This window comes from Hemicordylus capensis, chromosome 5, assembly GCF_027244095.1.
Source record: "Hemicordylus capensis ecotype Gifberg chromosome 5, rHemCap1.1.pri, whole genome shotgun sequence".
NCBI classification, from domain to species: Eukaryota; Metazoa; Chordata; class Lepidosauria; order Squamata; family Cordylidae; genus Hemicordylus; species Hemicordylus capensis.
The window spans coordinates 127397379-127422668 of NC_069661.1; the positions used below are offsets into that span (position 1 = coordinate 127397379).

A 25290-nucleotide genomic window follows, 5' to 3' on the forward strand; every position below is an offset into this window, starting at 1 on the left:
GGGTAAATAGTAGCTGCAGGTGACCTGATCTGGGCTACGTCTGTGGCAAGAGCAGAGAATTAAAGTTCTCCTCACTCCATGTCTGGCCCCAGTCTAACAGGGGTCTGAGTTGACTGCTTTTTACCTAGGACAAATAAAGCATGTCAGCCCTAATAACAGGCTTAGAGTAATGTGTACTCTGCCGCTACAATATCAGATTGAAGTAGGAAGAGAAGGTTGGGTTTTTTGCCGATTACTGCAATGGGGATTGGGTAGGAGAACTTCCCAATGGATTGTGCCAGTGTGGTGCAGTGGTTCGACTAGGACCAGGATGACCTGAGTTCAAATTCCCATTCAGCCATGAAACTCACCAGGTGACTCTGGGCCAGTCACCTATTGCTCAGCCTAACCTACCTCACAGGGTTGTTGTGAGGACAAACAGCCATGTACCAGGTTTCCTCTAAGGAAGAGGAACCTCTGGGTTCCTTAGAGGAAGAGCAAGATATAAATGTAATAAATACATAAATAAAATAATTAGTTTCTACCATTTAGCTGAGGTAAACCATTACCTGAATATTCCAGAAACAGCACTGTTGAAGCAATTGCAGTATTTAAAACATTCGCAATGGAATAACAAGTTGCAGAAAAGACACACCTAAAAACCATTGAGTTGAAAGGCCTAGAAAGGACTATTCTGACCAACCAATATGTAAGTATCTCCTTCTTTTATTCATTTGACTGCTCAGCAGGGGGGCGGGGTCAGTAAAACTCACAATATCATCTCTGACAAATGAGTGCTGTAGTAATTAAGGCTGACAGGGCTGTGCTGTGAAGGAAGAGAAGCCCTGCCATTAGAGAGGACAGGAGGGGCTGTTGCGTTCACAGGTTGTGAAGCAGCCAGTCTAGTACTGGCAACCGCACAAAGTTGCCCAGTGCTTCTCCCAGCTGCCTTTCCTTCTCGTACTTCAGCACTGCCTGCATCACTTCCCCGACGCTGTAGCCCCTTTCCACTGCCACGCTGGAGAGCTGTTGAAGCTGTAGGGAAGAAAAGAACAGCAGGAACAGCGTGATGATTTCACTGAAGAGTGGACTAACTTTTTTTTTTAAAGCTTTTTTTTAAAAAAAGCTTGGCATGTTCTAACAATCCATATTTACCAGCTAAGACTTGCATTCTCACTGCTCATGAGAAACTCATAGAAACAGGTTGACCTGTTGTGTTTTTTTTAGGGTTTTTTTTTTTTTTTTAGAGCAGCTTATGATTCACAGTACTACAAGATACCATAAAATATAATAGGACACTGGTATACATACTGCGCAAGGGAATGCAGGTGCCCTGAGCACCACTCATGCCCCTGTGTGATAAAGCAGAGTTTCAGCTGTATCCCTGGACAGTCTGCAAGAAAACTGGATGCTACCAGCAAACTGATTTATCTTCGTGGAAATTCCAGGCACATGCCGCTTTTACATTATTTGCCCATCACGGTTCCCCAGCAAGACACCTACCTAAGAAGTTATGCAATTCATGCAAGAAGCCCATGTACCACACTTTCTTCCAACATGCAGGCACTCCCTGTAAAGTCCTAACCCTATGCAAACAATCCCTCAAACACAGGGAGTTGCAGAGAGCACAAATTGGAGCAATCATGCATACAGGCCTCTTTGTGGAGCAACTACTTCATGGTTCAGGGAAGGCGAGTTTGATTACAGCTCTATCTTGTGAGTTGCTTCGTGGACCCGGCAAGCATATGAACGGGGTCACAGTTTCATTTAAAATCTTAAATAGTCTGGGATCAGATTATATTGCCTATGCACATATTGACAAATGTCAGCCCTAAAATGGGCTTCACGGGCTCTGTTCTCTGGCTGACCATGAACTCAGATCCAGTTGGTGAGTACCATAGTCAGAACCTTTTGGGTGGTGGTTCTGCCGCTGCGGAATTTTTCTCCCTCTCTTCCTATTTTAAAATAGGCTGACTAATTTCACTATAATTGGTTCTTAAATTAGAAATTTAGATTAAGCTGGATTTTTATGTTAATCCGTTTCAGTTGTGAATGTTTTAAAGGCAGAGCATAGACTAGTTAAATAGATTTGGAGCTAGGGTGCTGATTCAAAAAGGCAAGCAGAAACCAAGGAAGAATCAGACTATTTGGTAAAAGAGAAGGTTTTCACCAGCATCCATAGACATATTCAGTTTTGCATTAACATTTGTTAAGTAAAGCTGAGGCAGAGTTATACAGCAGCAGTGGGGATGGACTGAGTGCCATAAAATGAATTTCCAAAATTGCAAAATTTTTATCCTTATTGCATAACAAGACTTTTACACACAATGAACCATAATGGCTAACATACTGCACAGTGCCCCGTGGATCCAAGAGGATCCATCCATGCCTTCTAATGAGTGTGCAGTCACTGTTGTGCCCACATACGTCTTAGGAGGTACAGAACAGCCCAGAATTTGCAAGGAGCGAACCCAGAGTGTCTGGTGGCTTCGAAGCTGTGTGTGTGTGTGCCCTGCTCTTGCATCCCTGGGGCACTGCACTCTATGTCAGCCACTTAACATTAGCTGTCCTTAACAAGAGGAACTATAACAATATGAAGGAGAATGCCAGAAGTCTGTATAGTTTTGAGCAGTTTCATGCGAGAGGCTTAAATTCCCAAACCATGGACTCTCTCCCTAGATATGTTCACTTGACATAATATTTATTTTATTTTAAGGTTCCTCCTATTCTCTTATATTTGAGTTCCTTTTAATTGGTTTCAGTGCCTGTTCTTTTCTGCTGGCTTGGCTAATTTTGTCATTGTTGTTTTGCATTGTTTTTTATTAGCTCCTTTGAGGGTGTTTGTGGCAAAAGGTATGAATTCCAAAAGCAAAATAAAACATGTTACCATTGAGTTCTTGTTACTGTAATGCAAATGAGCATTCTGGCCAGTATTAAATCAACTGAAGTGCAAATTGCTTTATTCGCTTTATGTATGAAGACATGCTTTGAGAGATGTACTTTCTTCCTCAACTGTACAACTCTGATCATTTGGTTATACTACTGCATTTGACATCAACAACTGATTCTCTGTTCATTTATTCCAATGAATTTCTGGCCTTGCTAAGATGATCATTGTTTTCTTCATTCATTTTCCCTTCAAAGATTCTGTGGGACCTGACTGAAACTGGAAGCTTTATTGCTGGCTGCTATATTCCCAAAATAACAATTCCCCCATTGACTGCTTTGGCTCTGGATGATCTTTGTCAGTCAAATTCTCTAAACAAGATCTTACTAATAGCCTTTAAACCAGGAGTTCCTAACCTGGGGTCAGTGGTGTAGGGAGGGAGGCCAGTGGCGGCCCTAGTTTAGCCCACTGCCAGCAGCCCCCAGAGAAGAAGAAGGGGTTGAAGATTGAAAGGAGGAAGGGAACTGAGCAAAAGGGAGGGTAATTTAAGGAGGGGGATAAACTCTACCCTGCCCATGAAATTTCATCAGCAGTTACATAGTCTAATATCAAAGAAATGCATAAGAGCATAAGTAAAGCTCTGATGGATCAGGCCCATGGCCTATAGTCCAGCATCCTGTTTCACATAGTGGCCCACCAGATGTAGAAATGGAATGCTTCTTAAGACACATGTAGGATTATGCAATCTTATGACAATATCTGCCACTAAATTCTCCAGATTTTTCATATCTTACCTTATTCAGGGTCTCTTCATCATCATCCATGAAATACAGCACAGGGACATTTAACTGAGAGGCTGCCACCCACTGAAGGATGGCTTGGAGCTGTTTGTTGTGAATGTTCTCAGGAGCATTCTGGTTGGTCACAACCACTTTGCGGCCAGATGCAGTGTCTTCACCTGACCCTATTCGACTTTCCGCCGTCTCTGTGCCCTTTGAGTACATAGGCACACAAGTATCTTCCCCATCTCCCATATCGCCAAGGCCTGACTCAGGATTGCTGTATTTGGCTATCATGAGGCACAGCTTGGTCACCGTATCCACCAAATTGTCAATGAATGGCCCGCTGCCTCCTTCTTTCCTGTTGACATCAAACTGATCCAGAATCATTTTGGTCAATCCAGATATTGCATCTTCATATGAATGATCCGTTTCTGAAGTGCCTGAAGGCCCTGGTCCCTCAGGGCATTTGTAAGCATTTCTGATGGCTTCATCTGTCATTGAAGCCCCAGCATTTCCTCCCAATTTGTTGACTGTCTCATTGATAAGCTTTTGGATAAGCATTACTACAACGCTTGACATGTCATTGTCAGCATTCATCTCACACTGTTCATCGTCACTTTTCAATGAATCGAACTGCTTGCCACATTTGTCTTGAGACATAAACCCAAAAGTGCCAGCTTTGCTGGATCTACCACCTTCAGCTCCATCCTTCACTGCATTTTCTTGCTGGACTAGATGATACTGAATCAGCAACAGTGCTGTCACAATCAGATCCCTTGCCCAAGAATCTGTTGAGAGGTTAGAAAGGTCTTGATTGTCTGGACTGCAAAGGGCATTTCCCATAAGCTTCTGTATGTCACTGACCTTTGGTGGACAATTTGATCCTGGGTTCTCATTCTGTTGTTTCTGATGCCACATGTTAAGGCCCTCCTTTATGATATGATTGCCAACTGTTTCTGCACAAGTAACTTCCTTCTCCTTGACTGGTTCCGTTTTTGTGGCAGAAAACCTCATGTTCTGAGTCTTGCAATCAGCCCCCTGCCCTGTCTTGACACTTGTAAAGGCCATGCTCTGGGACTTGACCTTCTCACTCACCTGCTTTTGCACAATCAAAGCATTGTGCAAACGGTTCAGCATGGCTTGGACAATTTCGGAAGCCTTTTGGCTTCCTTGAGTGAAGAGGCTGCGCTTCACTGCTGAAACAAAGTCAGAGTCGGTCATAAGCGTTCCAGTGACATCATGTAAATTCTTCATGCAGGAGTCGATCAGGTCAGACACAACCTCCTTTGAATGCTTTAGCAGTACCTTTTTCAGAACTGCACATGCAATGTTTGAGTCATTCACTTTAACTTTCATTGTCTTCATAACAGAGATCATCATGTCTGAAACCACATTATTGGCATAAACCAATATGCCCTTGCTCAAGGAGTTGGTATACTCATCTGTACCAAAGCGTTTCTTTTGTTTGTAGCCTTTGCAACCCTCCCTGAAAGGCTCACTTTTAATAGGTGTTTCTGTACTTTCTTCTTTGTAATAAAAAGTTTTCTTCTTAGAAGTGGGGCTCTCGTCATATTTGCATTCACCCATCTTGGATGGACTGTGCTTCATGTCTTCTGTGCCCACCCCAATAGACCTGTGGCTGTGGTCTCCAGCAGCATAAACTGACTTATGTATGCATGTGTTGGTGCTCTCTGATCGGTGATCATTCATTTCTTTGCGTGCCATTGCTATGGCAAGGTTAGAAAGCCTATTGCAATAGTAAGAGACTTCATCTGGATCAGGATTTGTGGTTGGCGAGAGAGAGCCATCACTTTCTTCATCCTTTGATTCCTTTTGACAAGCAGCTTTCATTGATAAGTGAAAGTTGGGAGAGCCCCTGTTGGAGCTGACATTCACACTGAATTCCTCATCGCAGACACTGAAGCCGCCAGGCGAACGAACGTTCCGCGGCTGCCTCACTGCGGATGGCTCCCTGGTACTTGCACCGCCAGCATTGTTACTGTTGTTCAGCACATTCTGGACTCCAATTGCACACTTCTCCAGATCTTTTCGGAGCCAGCTCAAGACTTTGAGTGGATCAGACGAAGCTTGCTGGAAAAGTTTGGCTGAGTCAGTCTAAGATTTGGGGGGGAAAGACAGTTTGGCAAGAGATTAATCCCTGTGATTGTCATATTCAGTTGCTACCCCCTCCCTTCTGCAAAAAAATAAAAATAAAAAATTGCTTCTTTCCTTTCTGGAGAAGATATTCACTGAACTGTCTGGTTGCCATTCTACAGGTGTTACTTTGTCTAGACTTGTGGTAGCAAGCATGAATTGTCCCCTATGTTAAGCAAGGTCCACCCTGGTTTGAATTTGAATGGGAGACTACATGTGAGCACTGTAAAATACTCTTCTTAGGGAATGGGGCCACTCTGGGAAGACCATGTGAGGTCCTAGATTCCCCACTGGCATCTCCAAGATAGAGCTGAGAGAGACCTGCCTGCAACCTTGGAGAAGCCACTGCCAGTCTGTGTAAACAATATTGAGCTACTGTAGATGGGTCAATATTCTGACTCAGTATATGGCAGCTTCCTATGCAGCAGCTATCTTAAGTGGGAAGGCTAAGTACACTTAGCAGAATCTTATGGGCCAACTCTTGCTGGACCTTACCACTTCAGACTGTAGGCTGGGAATCATATGTCTGAATATTCTCCCCTAGAACATTCCCCTTGCACATTAAAAAATAGCATGTCAGGGAGGCTAGAATTTCTCCCTGGCATGCTGGTTTTCTGTGTGTAGGGAAGATTTTTGTTTAATATGGGAATGGATACAGTCGTGAGATCACCCCATTGTACTGAAAACCTTCTGCATGCAAAACATCCACTGTGCCATGGAGCTATGGCCCCCTTTTAAAGGGATAGCATCCTTTCACCTGAGGTTTGTATGGGCAGCCTTCTCTTTTCTCTACAGCTTTCTCACATCAGAACAAATCTCAGCTTGCCAACAGTGGCAACTCTGCTATGGTATTTTGCTAGCAAGGATATATATAATCTGATGGCAACCCAGACCCACCGGTATGGTATAATAGTGGAACCTCTCCAAAGAACCATTCCTGTGTCTATGTTAATTAGCTTCTGAATGCAGAGAGCAAAAGAGGGGACACTGGATCTAAATGCTTTCCAACAGAATAGGTGTGTGCCTATGAGAACACAATGCGTACACTTCCTGCTGCACTTTTAAAAAGTTATCTCCATGTCCGCGAAGGCTAGAAAATTGCCTTCACAGAACTATTTTGTGAGAAGAAAACTGGAATTTCCCTGACTTTGATGCACTAGAAACCACTCGGGAATCAAATTTACCAGTTCATTCCCATACAGCTGCTTAGCATTCCTGCCCACGTGTTGTCAAGCTCAGGGTCAGGCACTACAATGAGCCAGAGGTCAGGAAGAGTGGTTGGAAGTGACATACCTACTTGGACGTGGGCCTTTTGGCCACCGTGGGAATTAATCTGACTAAATATACACAGGATTGAGCTGCATGTCCCAAAACCAAACTTTTCACTTGCCAAGATATATAAACTTTGTTCAGGAGCATAGCCACCATTGGGCGACCAGGTTCAAAGAACCCGGGCGGCTGCCCCTCGGGGGCCACACCCCGCAGCTCCAACATGGGGGGTGCTGGTTTAGCTCCCCACTGTACGGCCCTGTTCGGGAGCTAAATGGCCGGCGCTGCATTCACAGCATGGCCAGGAGCAACTCTTCCTTACTTTAAATCAGGGAGAGCCACTTCTGGCCATGCTGTGAATGCAACGCTGGCCCCGATCTAGCTCCCGAATGGGGCTGCGCGGCCCCATTCGGGAGCCAGACCATGCCTCCTGCATCTGACATCAGATGTAGGGGGTGGGGCAAGTGGGGCTCTGGCTCCACTAGTGACTTTTTTGCAGCTCAGCCTTGGTTCAGTCATGTGATATACAAATACCAACACTATTTGGTTTTGGAACTGTGGCAGCAAATCTAATACCAATGTAGGTGGTATTCCATCTAGTAATATCTTCATTGGGGAAGGCTCACCTTTATTCATATGTATCCAGTCATTCAGAGGAATCTCCAACTGTATACACTTATTATTACACTAGGTGGGTGTGGGTGTGTTTGTGTGGATGTATTCTTCTAACAGTAATCACAATGGAACAACAGGTAACTACTTCTTACCGTCCAGCTCTGCTCTTCTTCATCACTTGGGGTATAGCGATCGACTTTACACAGTGCATTTTGGCTTTGTAACCAGTCGATGCTCTCTGTCATCTGGAATGCAAAGAAATGACAACAACCAGAGTGAAATTCACAGATGGCCATTTTCACCTTGATGGTACTGTTCCAAACAACTTCCATGCTGAATAGCTTCTCAAAACCAAAGAGACATCCCGAAGAAGAGTTTCAAGCCTTGCCATTTACCAGTTGTATACGAACAGTTGTGTGTGTTCTGCCCTTCTGCAGAAGATACTGGACACAGAGCCCCAGGCTTCATTTTTTAAAACTGCATTTCTAACCTTTATGGCTGTGGAAGTGACTTGGAAGTGCATGGGGAATGCCTGCTGAAATCTTGGAAGCCAGAGGGTGACTGAATAGGTTTTTCAGTGGTTGAGGCTTCAGTGCCCTGCATCTTCCCCATAACTAGATAAGCCAACATAAGTTATGCAAAACAGCAAAATCATGACACAAATAATGCAAAAATAAGAGAAATCATGCACAATTGTGTAATCTGAAATACTTTTTACAGGCTGCAAAATTCAGTTTTTTGGGGTACCAATTTTTTTCTTTATTGCTAAATACAGACAGCTCTGACAATCAGCAATACCAGTTGCAGGGAAGCAACAGCAGGAGAGAGGGCATACCCTCTGCTCTTGCCTTTGGGCTTCCCAGAGGCATCTGGTGCGCCACTGTGTGAAGCAGAATGCTGGACTAAATGGGCCTTGGGCCTGATCCAGCAGGGCTTTTCTTATGTTCTTAATTCATTTGATCCATTTAGGCACAGTCTAGCCGAAAATGTTCCTGTGTGCAAAGCCCCACTTAAATAAATGGAAGCTGAGCAAGCCCTGTCCTCCTCCCAGGCTTTGTATTCGGCTTCTGTTTGAATTCTGATACTTTAAAGCATTGTATGAGCACAGACATCCATAGAATGAGAGCATCCATTGAGTGCTCAGGACTGGTCTCATGCTATATGAGAACCTAGCCACAAGTTGTAGTCCTCATATGGCAAGCACAAAGGTACAGCAAGGATTGAAGGCACCCTTCCACAAACTGTCCTTGCAGGCTATGAAGGCCAGAAAGGGTTAAAGCACTACCTTGTTTCCCTGCCCTCCCAGGAGGTTTTACAGACAGGGCTTTCCCCCCAAATCCACTCCTGATTGGACTGTGCCAGTCCACATATTTGCTGGATTTAACCCGACCACCCTACAGGCTATCAGGGACCAGGGCAGACAGGGCTATGTTTTCCCCCAAAGGGAGGCTGTGAATTCTGGCTTAGCCCGAGGTATGCCCGACTTAAAATAATCCTCTATTTCCAGTGGCTTTTGAAAAAAACCCCTCGATGTTTCTGCTAAGCTCCGACACTTGCCTTTGATGTGCGTAGGGGAGCAGCCGAGGGCTATGTGAATGCTCCACCTAATTCCCCGGATTAAATTGTCTCAAATCCACCGCAAAGTTGATTCCCTCCTCAGATATCCCATAGCATAAAGCCCTGTCTGTAAAACCTCCAGGCAAGAGAGAGCCCCAGACTGTCAAACTCACCGGAAGAGTTTCTTGGCGACCAGCTGGAGTTGTCTCGTCACTGTTAACAGGCTGTAAAAAGAGAGCAAGAAAAATCTCCTGGCGCTTTCCCAGACAGCAGGCTTTACTGCAAGTTCAATGTTGCCCCAAAAAACTGACGCAAAAAGTGAGTTGTTTTGCCCTGGATATAAATTGGGCTACATTCTAATGTGAGAAGAAAAACCCAAATCATGTGTGAAAGGCTCCCTGAGAGCTTGCAGAGACTTCAGGATAAATTTGGCTGATATGTGAATACATACCCTCCATTCTGGAGGAGAGGTGAATTAAAAGCAAGGGGCTTTTACACACATGGCGTTTCGCTCACATCCCCTCCAGAACAGAGGGGATGAGTCCACATATCAGCTGGATTAACCCCGTAGTCCCTGCAAGCTATCAGGGACCAGTACACAACCGACTCTGCTTCTCTCCAAATTACTGTTAAAAATTACTGCACTTGGCTCAAAGTATGCCTGGGGTAAAAAAAAATCCTCTATTTGCGGCAGCTTAGGAAAAAAATCAAGCTTTCTGGAATGCTGCAGGACTTCTCCTTTGATGTGTTGATTGGCCGTTGGCAGTAATTTGGCGGTATGATCTGCTCTGTGATTTGCAATTGCAGGCACTGGGGGTGGGGGGAGGCACTGTGGCAGACTGGTGAAATTCTGTTCTTCCATTTTATTATTTATTTATTATTTAATTTATTTTTACGTTTTATATCCCGCTCTTCCTCCAAGGAGCCCAGAGCAGTGTACTACATACTTGAGTTTCTCCTCACAACAACCCTCCCCGGTCCTAGTCCAGCACTCTAGCCACTACACCACGCTGGCTTCCATAACAGCTGTCAAGCTCTCTCACCTCCTCCTCTGTCTCTCATGGGATTGGAGTATCTGCTGATACTCCTCACAGCCTCCCCTGCCTCGGAAGGTCAGCAAGTTGCCTGCCTGCATCTCTGGTCTGCTGTGGGGATTGTCTCCTCACTCCCGGTGCCGAGCAAGAAGCGCAGGGATGCAGCCACAGCAGCAGCAGGGGGGTGCCAAGCAGAGAAGCTTCTGGAGCTGTTCTCCTGCACTGCTGGGGGGTCCTGGGCATGCCCTCCCTGCCAGTCAACCCCTCCCCATCCATGCCATCACACCCCCCCCAACACCCCCATCTTGCCTGCCTGGCCAGAGAGACACCAGGAGCACTGCCGGCCTCTGATTGTGGGGTGGGGGACTTCGAGCAGAGCTGCTCCTCCCAGCTTCTCCAAACATCACTCACCTCCAGCCCAGCCCAGCGCCTTCTGCAAAGCGCCAGCAGCAGCATGGGAAATCGCCAGGTTTCTAATCTGAACCTCTCAAACTTCCCTGCCTCTTAAATGATCGGGGCGGGGGGGAGGGGAGGTGCTGAAGGCAGTGACTCACAAAGGCAAAGATTCGGTCAGATTCAGGTGAAGGCATGGAGAAAAAACCCAGAGCAATCAGTGAGAACGCACAAAAGAGTAAGATCGCAGGGAGTGCAACAGGGAAGCCATGGCTATGTGACCTATCTATCTAACCCCCCAAATTAAACGGTCTCGAAGCAGCTGCGAAGTAGATTCACTCCTCAGATACCCCGGGGCATAAAGCCAGGTGTGAATAACCTCCACGTGTGAAAAACTTCCCTCTGTTTGTCTCATTCTTCCCTGTCCACCCCCCTCTGGCCCCCAAATAAAGAAAAGAAGATTTTAAAAAACAGTCCAGCTGGAAGATGGCAAGAAGCTAGTCATGAAAGTTTAACACACTGGGACTACTTCTTTCCTTAGAGACATGTGTGGGTGAACCTCCACTTTAAAGCTCTTCTCTGCCCATAGGGACAGCTTGTGGAAAGGAGCAGTTGGGGCCCAAGTAGACATGATGGTGACCGTTGTAGAAGTGGAGCTCTGAGGTACCAAGTAGGTGATAAACCCTCCCGCTGCATGCAGCTTCTCTTCCTACAATCTGTCTCCCATGTCATTTCCCCCCAAAGCTGAGCTCCAAGTCCACAGTGAACCCCTACTGGAGAAAACTGCCTGCAGGGAGGTGGGGGAAGGAGGGGGAGTCACACTTCTCACCTATATTAACCTTCATTAACCTCCAGAATCAGACCTCACCCTCAGACCCATCTTTTAAAGAGAGAGATCTGCTGCTGTCACATCTCGTTTGGTCCTCTGGGTTCTATGCAAGCAGAGCTCTTCTGCCTGCCACACAAGCAATGTGATGTGTCATCAGGCTGTCAGTCACTATGAACTAATATGTGCTTTGGATGGCCTGCAACAACTCCGGATGCCAGAGCAAACTCACACTGTATAGTAGCAATTGTGCCAGTGTATGGTCTTGCTGAGAATGTCACCAAAGCACAGCCAGCAGCTGAAGAAGGGTAGGGGTGTGCGTTTCGTTTCGGATGCAAAACGTTTTGTGCCCCAAACAGGCCATTTCGGCTGTTTTGTAGCCGAAACAAAACACCCAATGCTCAAGACAGAAAATTTTGTAGCCGAAACAAAACGCCCCTGTTTTGGATACAAAACGTTTTGTTGTTTCGGCTGTTTTGGAACTTCATTTTGTAGTCACGAAAAGTCTTTCTCCTTCAGTCTCCATGTTGAGTTTTGACATCTGTTTTAATTTCTGGCCCTTCCAGCCTGCAGACTGGCCAGCGAAAGCATGGGCTGATCTGCTGGCAATTGCCTCCTTATTCCCTTAAAGGAAATTTAAGGGTAAAATTTACCCTCATTGGCCAGTGGGGCAGTGTGCATTTCATTGTTGTTATTTCACACTGTTGTGTGTAGATCAATTGCATTTCTTTGTGGGGGGTGGGATGTGCAATGTGCATGACCGTTGGAAATCTGCCTGGTTCTTTGCAAAGTTCTGCTGTTGTTGATGTGTGATGTTGATGCTATTTGGGGTGGATTTGGGGCAGAAAGGGGCTTTTGGGGGCAGTAGAGTGGGTCAGGTGGTAGTGCCCCAATGGGTGCCTGCTGCCACCCAGATTCCAAAGGAAATTGGGAAGGGCTGATTTTTAAAGAATTCCTGAAGTTGAAATGTCTTTGAGGCAGATTTGGGGCAGAAAGGGGGCCTGAGGGGCAAAACAGTGGGTTGGGTGGCAGTGCCCCAAGGGGTGCCTGCCACAAACCAGATTCCAAAGGAATAGGGCAAAGGGCTGATTTCTTAGGAATTGTTGAAGTTTACATGTCTAAGGTCCGCCCCCAGGGAATAATGGAGGTTTCAGCAGACCCATAACTGCACTTGGGGGGCACTGGGGTGGCTGGGAGTGAGTGGTGGTGTAGTGCACATAGGGTGCCAACCACCCCCATGGCTGCTAATGTTGCTATGTTGTTTCTGAGGTGTTCTGAGTGTAGATTCTCTGGTAGCATAGGAGATTTTCAATGACAAACCATGAAACCATTCTCATATGCTACTAAAGAATCTACATTCAAAACATCGCAGAAACAACAGAACCCAGTACCCCATTGCTTAGCAACCCATGGGGGTGGTTGGCACCCTATGTGCTCTACAACACCACTCACTCTGGGCCACCCCAGTGCCCCCCAAGTGCACTTATGGGGCTGCTGAAACTTCCATCATTCCCTCTGGGGAAGAACTTCAAAGATGTGTAAACTCCATTAAATCTTTAAAAATGAGCCTTCTGCCCAATTCCTTTGAAATAATTCTGGCAGTTTCCTTGCCCCACTGGCCACTACCACCCATACTACTCTGCTCTGGGTCACCCCTTTCCCCCAACGTGAAGCTATATTTTTGCTGAAACCTCCATTATTCCCTATGGGGAAAATCTTAAACTTCAAAAATTCACCAAAAATCACCCCTTTGCCCAATTCGTCTGAAATTTGGGTGGTAGCTTCCAACCAACCACCCCCACCCACTAGTTTTGCCCCGGGGTCAATTTTTAAAATCCAAAACATTTAGGATTCGGATTTTGCAATTTCAAACAAAGAACAAAATGGGGGTGTTTTGGATTCAGGCCAAAAACAAAACAGAAAAAAACCAAAATGCACAACCCTAAAGAAGGGTGGTGAGATGGCTGTCTCAGGTGACGGATTGCTAGAGGGGAAAGTGCTGACCTTCGTTGGCCTCTCTGCTCCCTCCATTATATGCTGAAGTGGTGGTAGTGTTCCCACTGCCCTACCCCTCTTTCTTCTCCTTCCACTGGTGGGGAATAAAGTGGAACAAGGAAGTGTGGAAGACTGTTGCCCACACCGCTTTTTCAAAAGGCAAGGGGTAGGATGAGCGGAAGGTGAAGAAGAGGTCGGGGTGTGGAGACACTGGCATGCAACATGCTCTATGCACCATGGGGGTGGCAGTTTATCATGCTGCCTCTGGTATCAAGGGGTTCTAAGTCAGACCCTCACAACAGCACAAACACTATCCAAAACAAATTCTCTTGGATATATTCAAGAAACACCTTCATAGTTCCCAGTAACATGGTTTTGTTTTTAGTGCCTTGTAATTTTGTAATGCACTGAAAACAAAACCATGTTACTGGGAATTATTTATTTATTCGATTTTTAGACCGCCCTTACAAAATAGTAGAGATGTGCACGGTCCGGACCAGTACCGAAGGGGGGCCCTTTCTTTTAGGGCGGGAGGGCTTTCTTACCCCTCCCGCCTCTTCACCCCCTCCAGCGCCCATATTTAACTGAATAACAGGGCGCTGGAAACCAGCCGCCCCCGCCGCCGCTACCCCCCCCGAACAGATTGACATGCAAAGGTACCCATACCCCTGCTGCCGCCGTCGCCCGCCAGCCAGCCAGCCCTCCCTCCCTCCCTCCCAGCTGCCCGCCCGCCCGAGTCCTTACCCAGTGCTTTAGGAGAAAACGAGAGGAGCTACCGAACAGAGCTCCTCTCGTTAGGAAGGCCTCCAGCAGACTGAAGGCGCTTTGCGCGCGCGCATGCACGCACCACAAAGGACGCCGATCGCCGGAGGCCCGGTCTACCTGCTGGGAAAGGGCCGGGTAGACCGGGCCTCCGGCGATCGGTGGCCCGGTCTACCCGGCCTTTTCCCGGCGGGTAGACCGGGCCTCCGGCGATTGGCGTCCTTTGTGGCGCGCGCATGCGCGCGCGCGCAAACCGCCTTCAGTCTGCTGGAGGCCTTCCTAACGAGAGGAGCTCTGTTCGGTAGCTCCTCTCGTTTTCTCCTAAAGCACTGGGTAAGGACTCGGGCGGGCGGGCAGCTGGGAGGGAGGGAGGGAGGGAGGGCTGGCTGGCTGGCGACGGCGGCGGCGGTATGGGTACCTTTGCATGTCAATCTGTTCGGGGGGGCGGGGGCGGCTGGTTTCCAGCGCCCCGTTATTCAGTTAAATACGGGCGCTGGAGGGGGCGAAGAGGCGGGAGGGGTAAGAAATCCCTCCTGCCCTTAAAGTTATACCCCCCACCCGGACCCGAACCAGCAAGGGCCGAACCGGTCCGGCAGTTCGGCCATTCCTTAGAATGGCCTCCGGACCGGTTCGGACTCACCCCTACAAAATAGCTCAGGGCGGTTCACAAACATCAAAGACCCTTTAAAACAATTTAAGAGCACTTGAAGGCCAGGCCGAACAGGTAGGTCTTTAGGGCTCTCTTAAATTCCAATAAAGAATTCAAATTACGGATGTCTGCAGGGAGCGCATTCCACAGTTTTTTAGTGCCTTGTTATTTTGTAATCCCTCCTCCTGCCCCACCAAATCCTCTTATGCTGCCTCATCGTGGTGGTGGGGTGTGTGTTCCTGGGAGGGATGAGCGAAGTACGCCGGGAGGTATACTCCCAGTAAGGTCACCCAAAGCATGAAGGTCATCCCAGCTGCCCAGCTAAAGCAAGCAGGCACCTATATTGGGCAGCAGCAATATAGGAAGGTGCTGGAGGCGGACGATCACTTTAGTGACAACGACAAAGGCATCATTTTATACTGTGAGGGAGAAGGCAATGGTAAACCACTCCTGTATTTTAACAAGAAAAACACATGGATAGACAAAAAAATCTATCTATGTGGTTGCTAAGAGTCGACACCAACTTGACAGCACTTAATCAATTTTGTAAAGTCTGAAAAAATCTCACCATTCTTTAGCATATGTTTGGTAGGCACAAGGCACGTCTCTGAAAAGTTGTAATCGACGCTCACAGCTTCCAGGAAAAGCTTCCATAGGCTGCCATATAGGATCAGAATCTGTAAGAGAGGAACAAAAGAACTTCAGTTGACACATTGTCCCCAAGATGCAGCACCTTCTTTGCAAGTCACTTTGACAGCCTCAAAACAAGAATGGTTTGGGCCCCAACCACTGAAAATGCCTTCTGCATCCACCTCATTTGAAATGAAATTTATGGAGCACTAGGACGTTCTTAAGTAACTTTCAGTCACTTCAAAAGGTTTATTCAGGGCTAGTCCATCTGTTTAGGGGACCTATGCATTTGCCTAGGTTACCACATAGAGCACATCTGAAGATCTATGCTCTGACAATATATGTGGCAAAGAAGCAATTCTTTTCTGCCGGCATTGCATCTGCAAGTTCACATCTAGCAGAGTTGTCTAGGGTTGTGAGAGGGCTAATACAAGCCCCTCCCCCCTTGAATCCAAATTTGGAACCACTGGTTACCCACTGTGACTCTTTTAATGGTTTTTTCATGGACAAAATATCTTGTATTCAGGCTGAACTGGATTCTAAATTAGGGCAGTCTGTTATGAAGGTATCCAGCAACCCCTCTTTATGAGCTCAGACTGAATCACTTTCAATTTGTGACTCCTGAGGATGTGGACAAGCTGTTTTGGACTGTGTCATACCACCTGCTCTCTTGACTTATTTCATCTAACAATCAGATTGTTGAAGTGGGTCTGGTAAACATCATACATTCTTCCCTGAGGGAGGGTAGGATGCCTCCTTGTCTTAAGGAATCTATCATTAGACTATACTTGAAAAAACCTACACTGGACCCCTCAGCATTAGGCAACTCAAGACTCATCGCTAATCTCCCACTGTTGGGAAAGGTGATTTGAGATGGTGGTGGCCTCTCAGCTCCAGATAGTACTGTAGGAAACGGATTATCTAGACCCATTTCAAACTGGCTTTCAAGCAGGCTATGGGATTGAGAATGCCTTGGTCGGCCTGATGGATGATCTCCAATTAGGAATTGAAAGAGGGAGTGTGACTCTGCTGATCCTTTTGGATCTCTCAGTGGCTTTAGATACCATCGACCATGGTATCCTTCTGGGTCACCTAAAGGAGGTGGGATTAAGTGGCACTGTTCGACAGTGGTTCTGTCCCTACCTCTTCAATAGATTCCAGATGGTGTCACTTGGAGACTGTTGCTCTGCAAAGCAAGAGTTATTTGATGGAGTTCCACAAGGCTCCATACTGTCTCCAATGCATTTTAACATCTACATGAAACTGCTGGGAGAGATCATCAGGAGATTTGGTGCAGGGTGTTATCAATATGCTGATGACACCCAAATCTATTTCTCCCTATCAACTTCATCAAGAAATGAACATAACTTCTCGTAATGCCTGCCTGGAGGCGGTAATGGGTTGGATGAGGGAGAACAAACTTGAATCCAAATAAGACAGAGGTACTGATTTTTTATTTTTTTTGGCGGCGGCGGGGGGGGGGGGGTTAAGACCCAAGAGATGGTTTAGATCTGCCTGTTCTGGATGGGGTTACAGTCCATCTGAGAGATCAGGTGCATAGCTTGGGAGTGCTTTTGGCTTCAAAACTCCCTCTGGTTGAGGCAGTGACCAAGAGCGCTTTTTATCAGCTTTGGCCAATACATCAGCTACGCCCATTTCTGGAGGTAAATGACCTAAAAAGAGTAGTACATATGCTGGTAACTTCCAGGCTTGATTCATGGGGCTGCCTTTGTACATAGTCTAGAAACAACAACTGGAACAGAATGTGACAGCCAGGTTGGTCTCTGAGACAACTCAAAGGGACCATAACACACCAATTTTTAAAGAATTGCACTGGCTGCCAATAGGTTTCTGAGCACTGAACAGCTTAGGCCCAAAGGACTTAAGAGACCACCTTCTTTGTCATGAGCCCTGCCTCCTATTAAGATCATCTGGGGAGGTCCAGTTATGGGTGTTGCTGGCTTATCTGATGGCAACTCAGGGCTGTTTTTATTTTTATATTGTACACCAGCTAGAGATGTATATATCAGGCGGTATATAAATATGATAGATAAATAAATAATTTCTTGGTGGGCGTGGGTACTGTGCCAAATATCCAGCAAGTGCCAAATATCCAGCAAGTTTTGGGGGGCATGGACACTATGCCACTGCCCCTAAGTACAGGATAGTAGCTAAGTTTTGAGTCACCACCCACCTGCCACACTGAAGCCCTGCTCTGTAGAGTTGCTCATGAAGCATTTTGCGCACATCTGGGTTGGGTGGGTGGGTGGAGAGTGGACGCTTTAAAAGGAAGAAGGCAAGTCTTATCTGCACCTGTCGCTCCTCCACTGTGGCACTGAGGGCATTAAACACCGTACCGTGTGGCTGCAGAGCTGCTCCCAGCAGCCCTTGGGCAGCATTGGCACATAAATGGTGCCTGTGCATGTGCCATTTACGTGTCAATACTGCCCACAGGCTGCTGGGAGCAGCCTTGCTGCCATGCAGCATGGCGCTGAATACCGACAGGGCTGCGGTGGGGCAGCAGGGGCAGGTAAGAGCTGCCTTCCTCCTTTTAAAGCGCCCGCTCGCCTCCCACTGAAATGATTCAGCTGGGGTAGCTTGAATTAGAGGCGCCGAAATGCACATCCTGCTCTGCCTCCTGCTCATAAAGCAAGACCTCAGCAAAGCACGCCTGGAGTCCTGGAGAGCGAGTCACTCACTTTTCTGCACGCATGCCTGGCACGCTGCCCAAGAAGATCCTCCTCTTGCTCAGGCGCACGTTCTTCTCATACGCAGCTAACTGCCTGCAGCAAGAGAGGGAAGCAAGAGACGAGGAGGCATGGAACTGGTATGGTACAAAGACTAGGGTCAAAAGCAGGAAAGGGAAAATGATAAGATCTTTCCTAGGAGCGAAAGTATGATCTAAAAGCACAAGATACAGCAATCTTGTTGAAGCTAAGCAGTCCGAGTCTGATCAGCACTTGGATGGGAGACCGCCTGTATTGAGGAATGATTGCATATAAATAGGATGAATACATGTGTGCCGCATACATAAGGCAGCTTGGTATTTTTAACTACCTATTTCAGAGGGTGACAGAATATCAGCTTGCCTAAGACCATCCAGTGAGTTCATTTTTGAAATGATATTCGAAGCAACGTTTTCCTGGCTCAGAGCCCACACTCTTCCTAGCAGCCAAACCATGCATTCTTATTCAGCTATTATCTTGGGCATTTTTAGAATGCAGAGGCTGGAAGCCTATACTGATCTATGGGCCCAGTAGGAACCAATGAAGAACCTGAAACACATACTGAATAGGAGAGGGGTGACCTTGCCTTTCTCCAGGATACTCTATAGACACCACTTTGTACTCTAGAGCAGGGTTTCTTAACCTTGGGCCTCCAGATATTATTGGACTACAACTCCCAGAATCCCTAGACATGGCCTTTGTGGCTGGGGATTCTGCGAGTTGTAGTCCAACAACATCTGGGGGACCAAGGTTAAGAAACCCTGCTCTAGAGAGCCTGGAGAGGGTTACCTGCTCTCTGACTATGCACTAAGTAGTTTAAAAAAACAACTTTATTTACCTGAATCCTAGTCCCCCCACCCTGTAAGGTAATCTGAGGCCAAAACTGATCATCACAACATGGGGCTCCCTATGCAATGTTAAAGCAGGAGCTCAGGGGACATTTGCTGGGAAGAATCATCAGGTGGGTGGATAATCCCCCTTTCCCCAGTAATTTTTACTGCATTTTGCCCCATGGCCAGAAGTAAAAAAGAGCTGGGAGGAAAATGGGGGAAGGAGCATTTGTAGGGGAAATTGGTGATAGTAATAGTTGTAGAAGATTTATTGTGGTCAATAGACCAGAGCAGAATATAAACAGTGAGCCATAAATACAACACAAGAATGTATAAACATACATATAACACAAACAATAAAATGACATATATGAGAAATATCAGTAGCCCGTGGTATCTCTGCTACAGACCTTGAACTATCCATTAACATGTTACCAATTGCTTCCTAATTCTTATTGCAACCAACAAAAATTTAGCCACTGCTATGGTCACCTTGGGAATTGGATCTATTAATAGATATTTAACATAAAATTGGGCAGGTGTACCAAGTAATGTGGCCAAAATAGGAGTGACCAATTGCTGGTGAACTCCATTATAAAGGTTGCAAAATAGAAGAACATGCTCCACAGAGTCCACTTCCTGTCCACTGCATGGGCAAACCTTCAAGGGCAAGGGAACCCCAGCATATCTTCCCTGCAATACTTGTGAGGGCAATACGTTTAGTCTTGCCCAAGTGAAGGCATTTCAATACTTGATGACATGGAGATTGCCGAGGTAAACAGCAGGCTAATTTCGTCCAGAATTCCTAGGTGTCGTGGTGAGAAGGATCTGCAGGAATGAGCAGAGAGATCCTGGAAGGAAATATCCTAGAGTCTTTGCTTAATTAGAGTTGTACCCCATTTGGAGAAGCAAAATAGGGTATACAATACAGGGAGTTCTTTGGGCTAACTGTTGGGCTAACAGTTTAGCCCAGTTGCTAGTATGGCTATCAACAAGGAGACAGGAGAGTACCACCACGGCCATCTTAAAGACATATGGGCAATTCACATGACTGGGTGAGTGGGGAGGGGGCAGGCAGGCGGTGAGAAGGCTGTTCAACCGCACCTCCCACCAATGAACACAAAAATGCTGCTGGGAGGGCAGACTGCTCTCCTGTCTCAGACAATTTGTGTTGCGCCGTGCAGCACAGAGCTCTGAAGGCCGATGGATATCCCACAATGTACTGTGCCATGAGCGTGGTGCATTGACAGGATCCCCCATCAGACGGGTGCTCTAGGTGTCTGTCTCTGTGTCTCCTTGGGCTGTGTGCAGGTCGAGGAGACATACGATCCCAGCACACGCTCCTAGTACAATCCTGATCCCGGCTTGCTCCCTTAACCTCAGCTAAGTGCCAGGCTTGGGAGTGGGGTTAGGCTGGGCGGGAGCGCCGGGATCTGCTTGGATCCCAGCCTTCCACACAAACTGATCTAACTTGGGCTGGGTGGCTCATAGACCTTATGCCAAGATTCATAGACCTTATGCCAAGATTTCAAGAACAGACTCATAGACCTTATGCCAAGATTTCAAGGCAGATAGCCAAGCTCTGGCATCCAAGGGGCACTGTCCTGTTTCCAGCATAACAACTGCTTTAGGAAAATTGGTGGACATAGAAAGGGATAAGAACCCCACTCTTCCTCTCCAATTTTCTTCAACAATGCGCCCATCCCACTGCATTACCTCAGTACATTTCTGTGTGGAAGCATGCGTTGTCAAGATAATGTGTAATTCTGCCTTATTTCTTGATGATTTTAGTGGGAAAGACTTTCGTTTGTTGCCTTTGCATTTACCTTGTGGGAATCATTTTATCACTTCTTCCACTTCAGATCTCAGTTGTGGGTAGGGGTAGAAGATTCAGCAAGGTCTAAAGACTCCTCCTGAATGCATTCAACTTAAAAGTACACAGCTTTTTCCATTGAGCATATGCTGTAACTACTTTCTTTGTTTATAGACAACGAGGGCTAAACCACACATTACATTAAGCATATCATTGGCCATTTTCTTAGCTAAATAGCACCTGGGCCAGACAGTCTAGACTGGGACACCAGTATTTGTGTGGGGATTAACTATGTGCCCGCCCCACTCACCTGCTATTAGTCTTGTGATGCAAACTTCCTGGGAAGGAAGCTTTCCCTGGCATCAAAAAGGCTTCCCTTCTGGAACAAGCCGTCATACAGGGCCTTGATCTGGTTAGGGACCATGGCAGGTCAAAGGGTTAAAGTCCCTTCTTTCCATGTTGCGGTCCCCATCTGGATCCCCCCCCCCTACACACACTTCTTTAGCAAAGGAAAACTAAGTACGTCAGGAGCCAATGACACATTTAACGTAATGTGTAGCTTAGCCCTCAGCGTGCAGAACCAGGAAGGTGGCTAAGTGCTCCTGAGAAATGATCGCCCCTGATCTGAAACTAAGGAAAGAGTGGTCCATTTGGACTGCCACCATGTCCTCCATCAATTAAGTCCCTGGGAGAAATGCAGAGCACCTTTTGCCATCGTCCATTTCTATTACTTCACATTCATAAGGCTGATGGATAATTTAAGAGTCATCCTGATGAGGAAGCCATTGCCTGCTCCTCACTTCCTTTTATACCAAAAACATGAGAGAATTAAACCACCTGAGGAGAAAGAGATATTAAAAGCGCAAGCCAGCTAATACAATTCATAAATTCATTCTTTTCTCTTCCATCTCCATGAGGAGGCTTTAGTTGTAATGCATCAATCACAGAACCAAGTGAACTTGCTTACTTCTACACCATCAAAATGAGGATCCACAAAGATTCCCAGTCAAAAGGAAATTTGTAAACAAAAACTGCCAGGATGTTCTTTGAAGGCTCCCCACACTGTGGCCTCCTCTCCAGAAGGGATCCACCTGCCAGAATGTAGGCCGACATCACAATGCACATGAACACACTGGCATTTCCATGGCAACAGTTAACACCACAAGGAGCAAGGCCTAGTAGGCCAAAGGTTTGGTATGAAATCTGCTGAAGTTATTAAGCGACTTCTTGAGTCATTCCAATGTGGATTTTTGACGTGGCTGCAAACTGAACAGAGCACTGATAGGCACATTTATATACTATGGATTTGGTATTTATATATCCTCTTGCCTCAAGGGGGGAAAAACATGAACACTTTCATTTTCATAAACATGAAGTAGCATAAAACCCTCCACAATAACTACATACATACTGTACCTTTCTTTAAAGCTGGACTGCAGAATTTGTGCTTGGCAACCCCTTTTCTCCGTTTTTACAGACCAACATAAGCTTTACGTCAGGGGTTTATCAAAGCCCTGGTGGTTTGTCATGAGTGGCTGGCTAGTAGGCTGCACTCAAGCTGATGGCCCAAACGGCTGTTCCAGCCTGTTTCAAAATGTATGCTGCTGCTAAGAGGGCTGTTTGAAATGACATTAGCAAGCGGACCCATTCATACTTTTGATGGTTTTATTGCCTATCAGGAGATCAGCCCATGATAAAGGAAAAGGGTGTATAAATGGAAGTTGTCCATATCCTTTGTCAAATCCCAATGGATAACAGTGAAGTCACATGAATGAATGAATGAATGAATATATATGTTCTCTACTGATACTATCAGTAGTCTTTATCACCAAAAAGTCTCATTCTGCTTTCATTACATGTTGTCTGACAAAGAAATTTCCCTCAATTTCTAATAATGAAAATAAACATATATATCAAGCTGTCTTATATGAATCAGCATTAGGAAAGAGGGCTTCATTCACAGTAGAATGAAGAAAAGGCAAAACCAGTAGTTACCAGACAGCTTTACTGCCATGAATGTCCAGATGCCTACTAATGTTCTACATTAGGGGAAACTACTCAGTATAAAAATAAAACCAGAAGCTATAGTTCTACAAAAAGTGACGATACCTAACATTTTAGAGCAGTCGTTTCCTCTTAACTTTTTGAGCTCTTCCAGCACAAAATGTAAGTGGCTAAATACAGATTAAAAAACAACAGCCTCTTCCACTCTCATTTTCTTTTCCCATGTCATCCCAAACAATAAAAATATATTGTTATGATGGGGAGGTAATGGCTAGCGTGTAGGACTCTGTCCTTCAATCTGACCTACCTCACAGGTTTCAAAACAGGATAACCCCTATTATGCAACCTCCAACTCCGATTCTCCAAACACAACATAAGTTCCAGCACAATTCTGGCTTTTGTTTCTCGTGGAGGAAAGGTCTGAGACTTATTATGTCTTTGTAGTATTTGGTTTATTTATGTTGGATAGAGTTGGAAATTAGCAGAACACTCCCATAAGTCAGAAACAGGCAATATCAGTTCCCAGAGAGCTAGCCCTTTTATCCCAAGATGCCTTAGCTTTCTGCCCTGACTGCTCAATTCCAGGCCCTTGTCTGTCTCTTTCACATCTAACTTGTCTGTTCTTTCTTTCCACTGACCAAAGAGGGACAGGATAACAAAGACAGGATATGCGAGTCTTACAAGGTTCCTAATGGAGAAGGTAGAACTCTTAACTGAGCATTCAGGAACATCCTGTGGACCATCAGCTGGTGATCAACTTACAAATCAATTTGCTGGCCTAGGCCCACTAGTGACCCCAGAGATTTACAGCAGCCAGCCCCCATGTATAAGAACAGTCCTGCTGGATCAGGCTCAAGGCCTGATGCTATCTGAGATACTTTTGAGCTTGTTGAGGCTGATGACGTGGGCAGGATTCTTGCCAACATGGATACAGCGACCTCTAACCTGGACCCTTATCCCTCCTGGCTAATTAGGGCTGCGAGGGGGGATGTTCTTTCCTGGCTTCGGGAGATGGTTAATTCTTCTCTTTGGGAGGGGTTTGTTCCATCAGCCCTGAAAGAAGCGGTGGTCTACCCTCTCCTGAAGAAGCCTTCCCTTGACCCTGACAATCTGGATAACTTTCATCTGATCTCCAATCTTCCTTTTCTTGGTAAGATTTTGGAGAAGATGGTTTGTGTTCAGTTGATGAGAGTCCTGGAGGAAACTGATTTTCTGGATCCTTGCCAGTAGGGTTCCAGGCTGCAGCACAGCACTGAAATGGCACTGGTCACCCTGCTGGATGACCTTTATTGTAACCTTGATGTGGGAAGCACACCTGTCTTGGTTCTTCTTGATCTCTCAGGTGCTTTTGATACCATTGATGTGTTTAGAAAACCAAAGAAACTCCATGTTTGCCCAGAATACCTCATTCTAACTTAAAGTAACCCCAGCCCAGCTCAGGGACATCACTGCCTCTCATGATCAATGTCATTATCTCTCTCCACTAAATTGTATCTATGAAACTTGGTTCTCACAAGGTTCTCACTGTTTTTCGCTGACAATTAAGAAAACAGGATTTAACCAAATAAGGAGTAATCACCAGATGAACAATGAATCATTCACATGTGTACTAGATACTTAGACCACCATTTTATTGTCACGTATACTATGTCTAGGGTGTCAGCACCATTCAGATTGTTAGTATAAATGTAAGATGCACCTGTAACCAAACTGTAATAGGTTTGAGAGCATAAGCCTATTGATTACCTATTGCTAAACTGCAGTAGCAATAAAGCCTCTAAATGATTCCCACTGAGTCTGTTTGATTGACTAAGAGGCGGACCCAGGGATGAACCATGTTCACATCACCATCGACCATGCTATCCTTCTGGAACACCTAGGTGGGCTGCTGCTTGGGGGCACTGTTCTTCAGTGGTTCCGGTCCTATCTCACTGGACAATTCCAGTCAGTGTCGATGGGGGTGAGTGCTCTGCGCCCTGGCCCCTTCCTTGTGGGGTTCTACAGGGCTTGGTCCTTGCTCCCATTTTCTTTAACATCTACATGAAGCTGCTGGGCCTGGTTTGGGGTAGGTCTTCATCAATATTCTGATGATACTCAGCTTTATATATCCACCCCTGGCCAAACATGTGATGCCATTCATGCGCTGGCTCAGTGCCTATTGGCTGTCAGGACCTGGATGGGCCAAAACAAGCTCAGGCTTAATCCCCCAAGAAAAAGAGTTGCTCTTGTTCAGTTTGTGATCGGGCCAATTGCCAAGTGTGAGTTTATTACTTGATGGGGTTGCACTTCCCTTGAGAGAGACGGTTCATGATCTGGTGGTCTTTCCGGACTCGCAGCTCCTGCTGGAACATTAGGTGGAGACCATGGCCAGGGGTGCCTTTGCCA

General features: G+C 46.2%; 1 protein-coding gene across 6 annotated transcripts; it reads right to left on the reverse strand.

Annotated features, from left to right (window-relative positions):
• Positions 1–687: 687 nt before the first annotated feature.
• On the reverse strand, positions 688–23534 carry AKAP3 (A-kinase anchoring protein 3). Of its 6 annotated transcripts, none has more exons than XM_053254453.1 (7): positions 23213–23534; positions 18232–18315; positions 15471–15579; positions 9417–9467; positions 7839–7931; positions 3661–5763; positions 688–1014 (listed from the first exon to the last, which is right to left on the reverse strand). In XM_053254453.1, exons 3-7 carry the CDS (start codon positions 15471–15473, stop codon positions 859–861), a joined length of 2406 nt encoding a protein of 801 aa, XP_053110428.1. In that variant the 5' UTR covers positions 15474–15579; positions 18232–18315; positions 23213–23534; the 3' UTR covers positions 688–858. The 6 variants fall into 6 exon arrangements, with proteins under 6 accessions (XP_053110428.1, XP_053110427.1, XP_053110425.1 ...); XM_053254452.1 differs by lacking the exon at positions 23213–23534 and adding an exon at positions 22318–23188; XM_053254450.1 differs by lacking the exon at positions 23213–23534 and adding an exon at positions 21869–22026.
• Positions 23535–25290: the final 1756 nt, after the last annotated feature.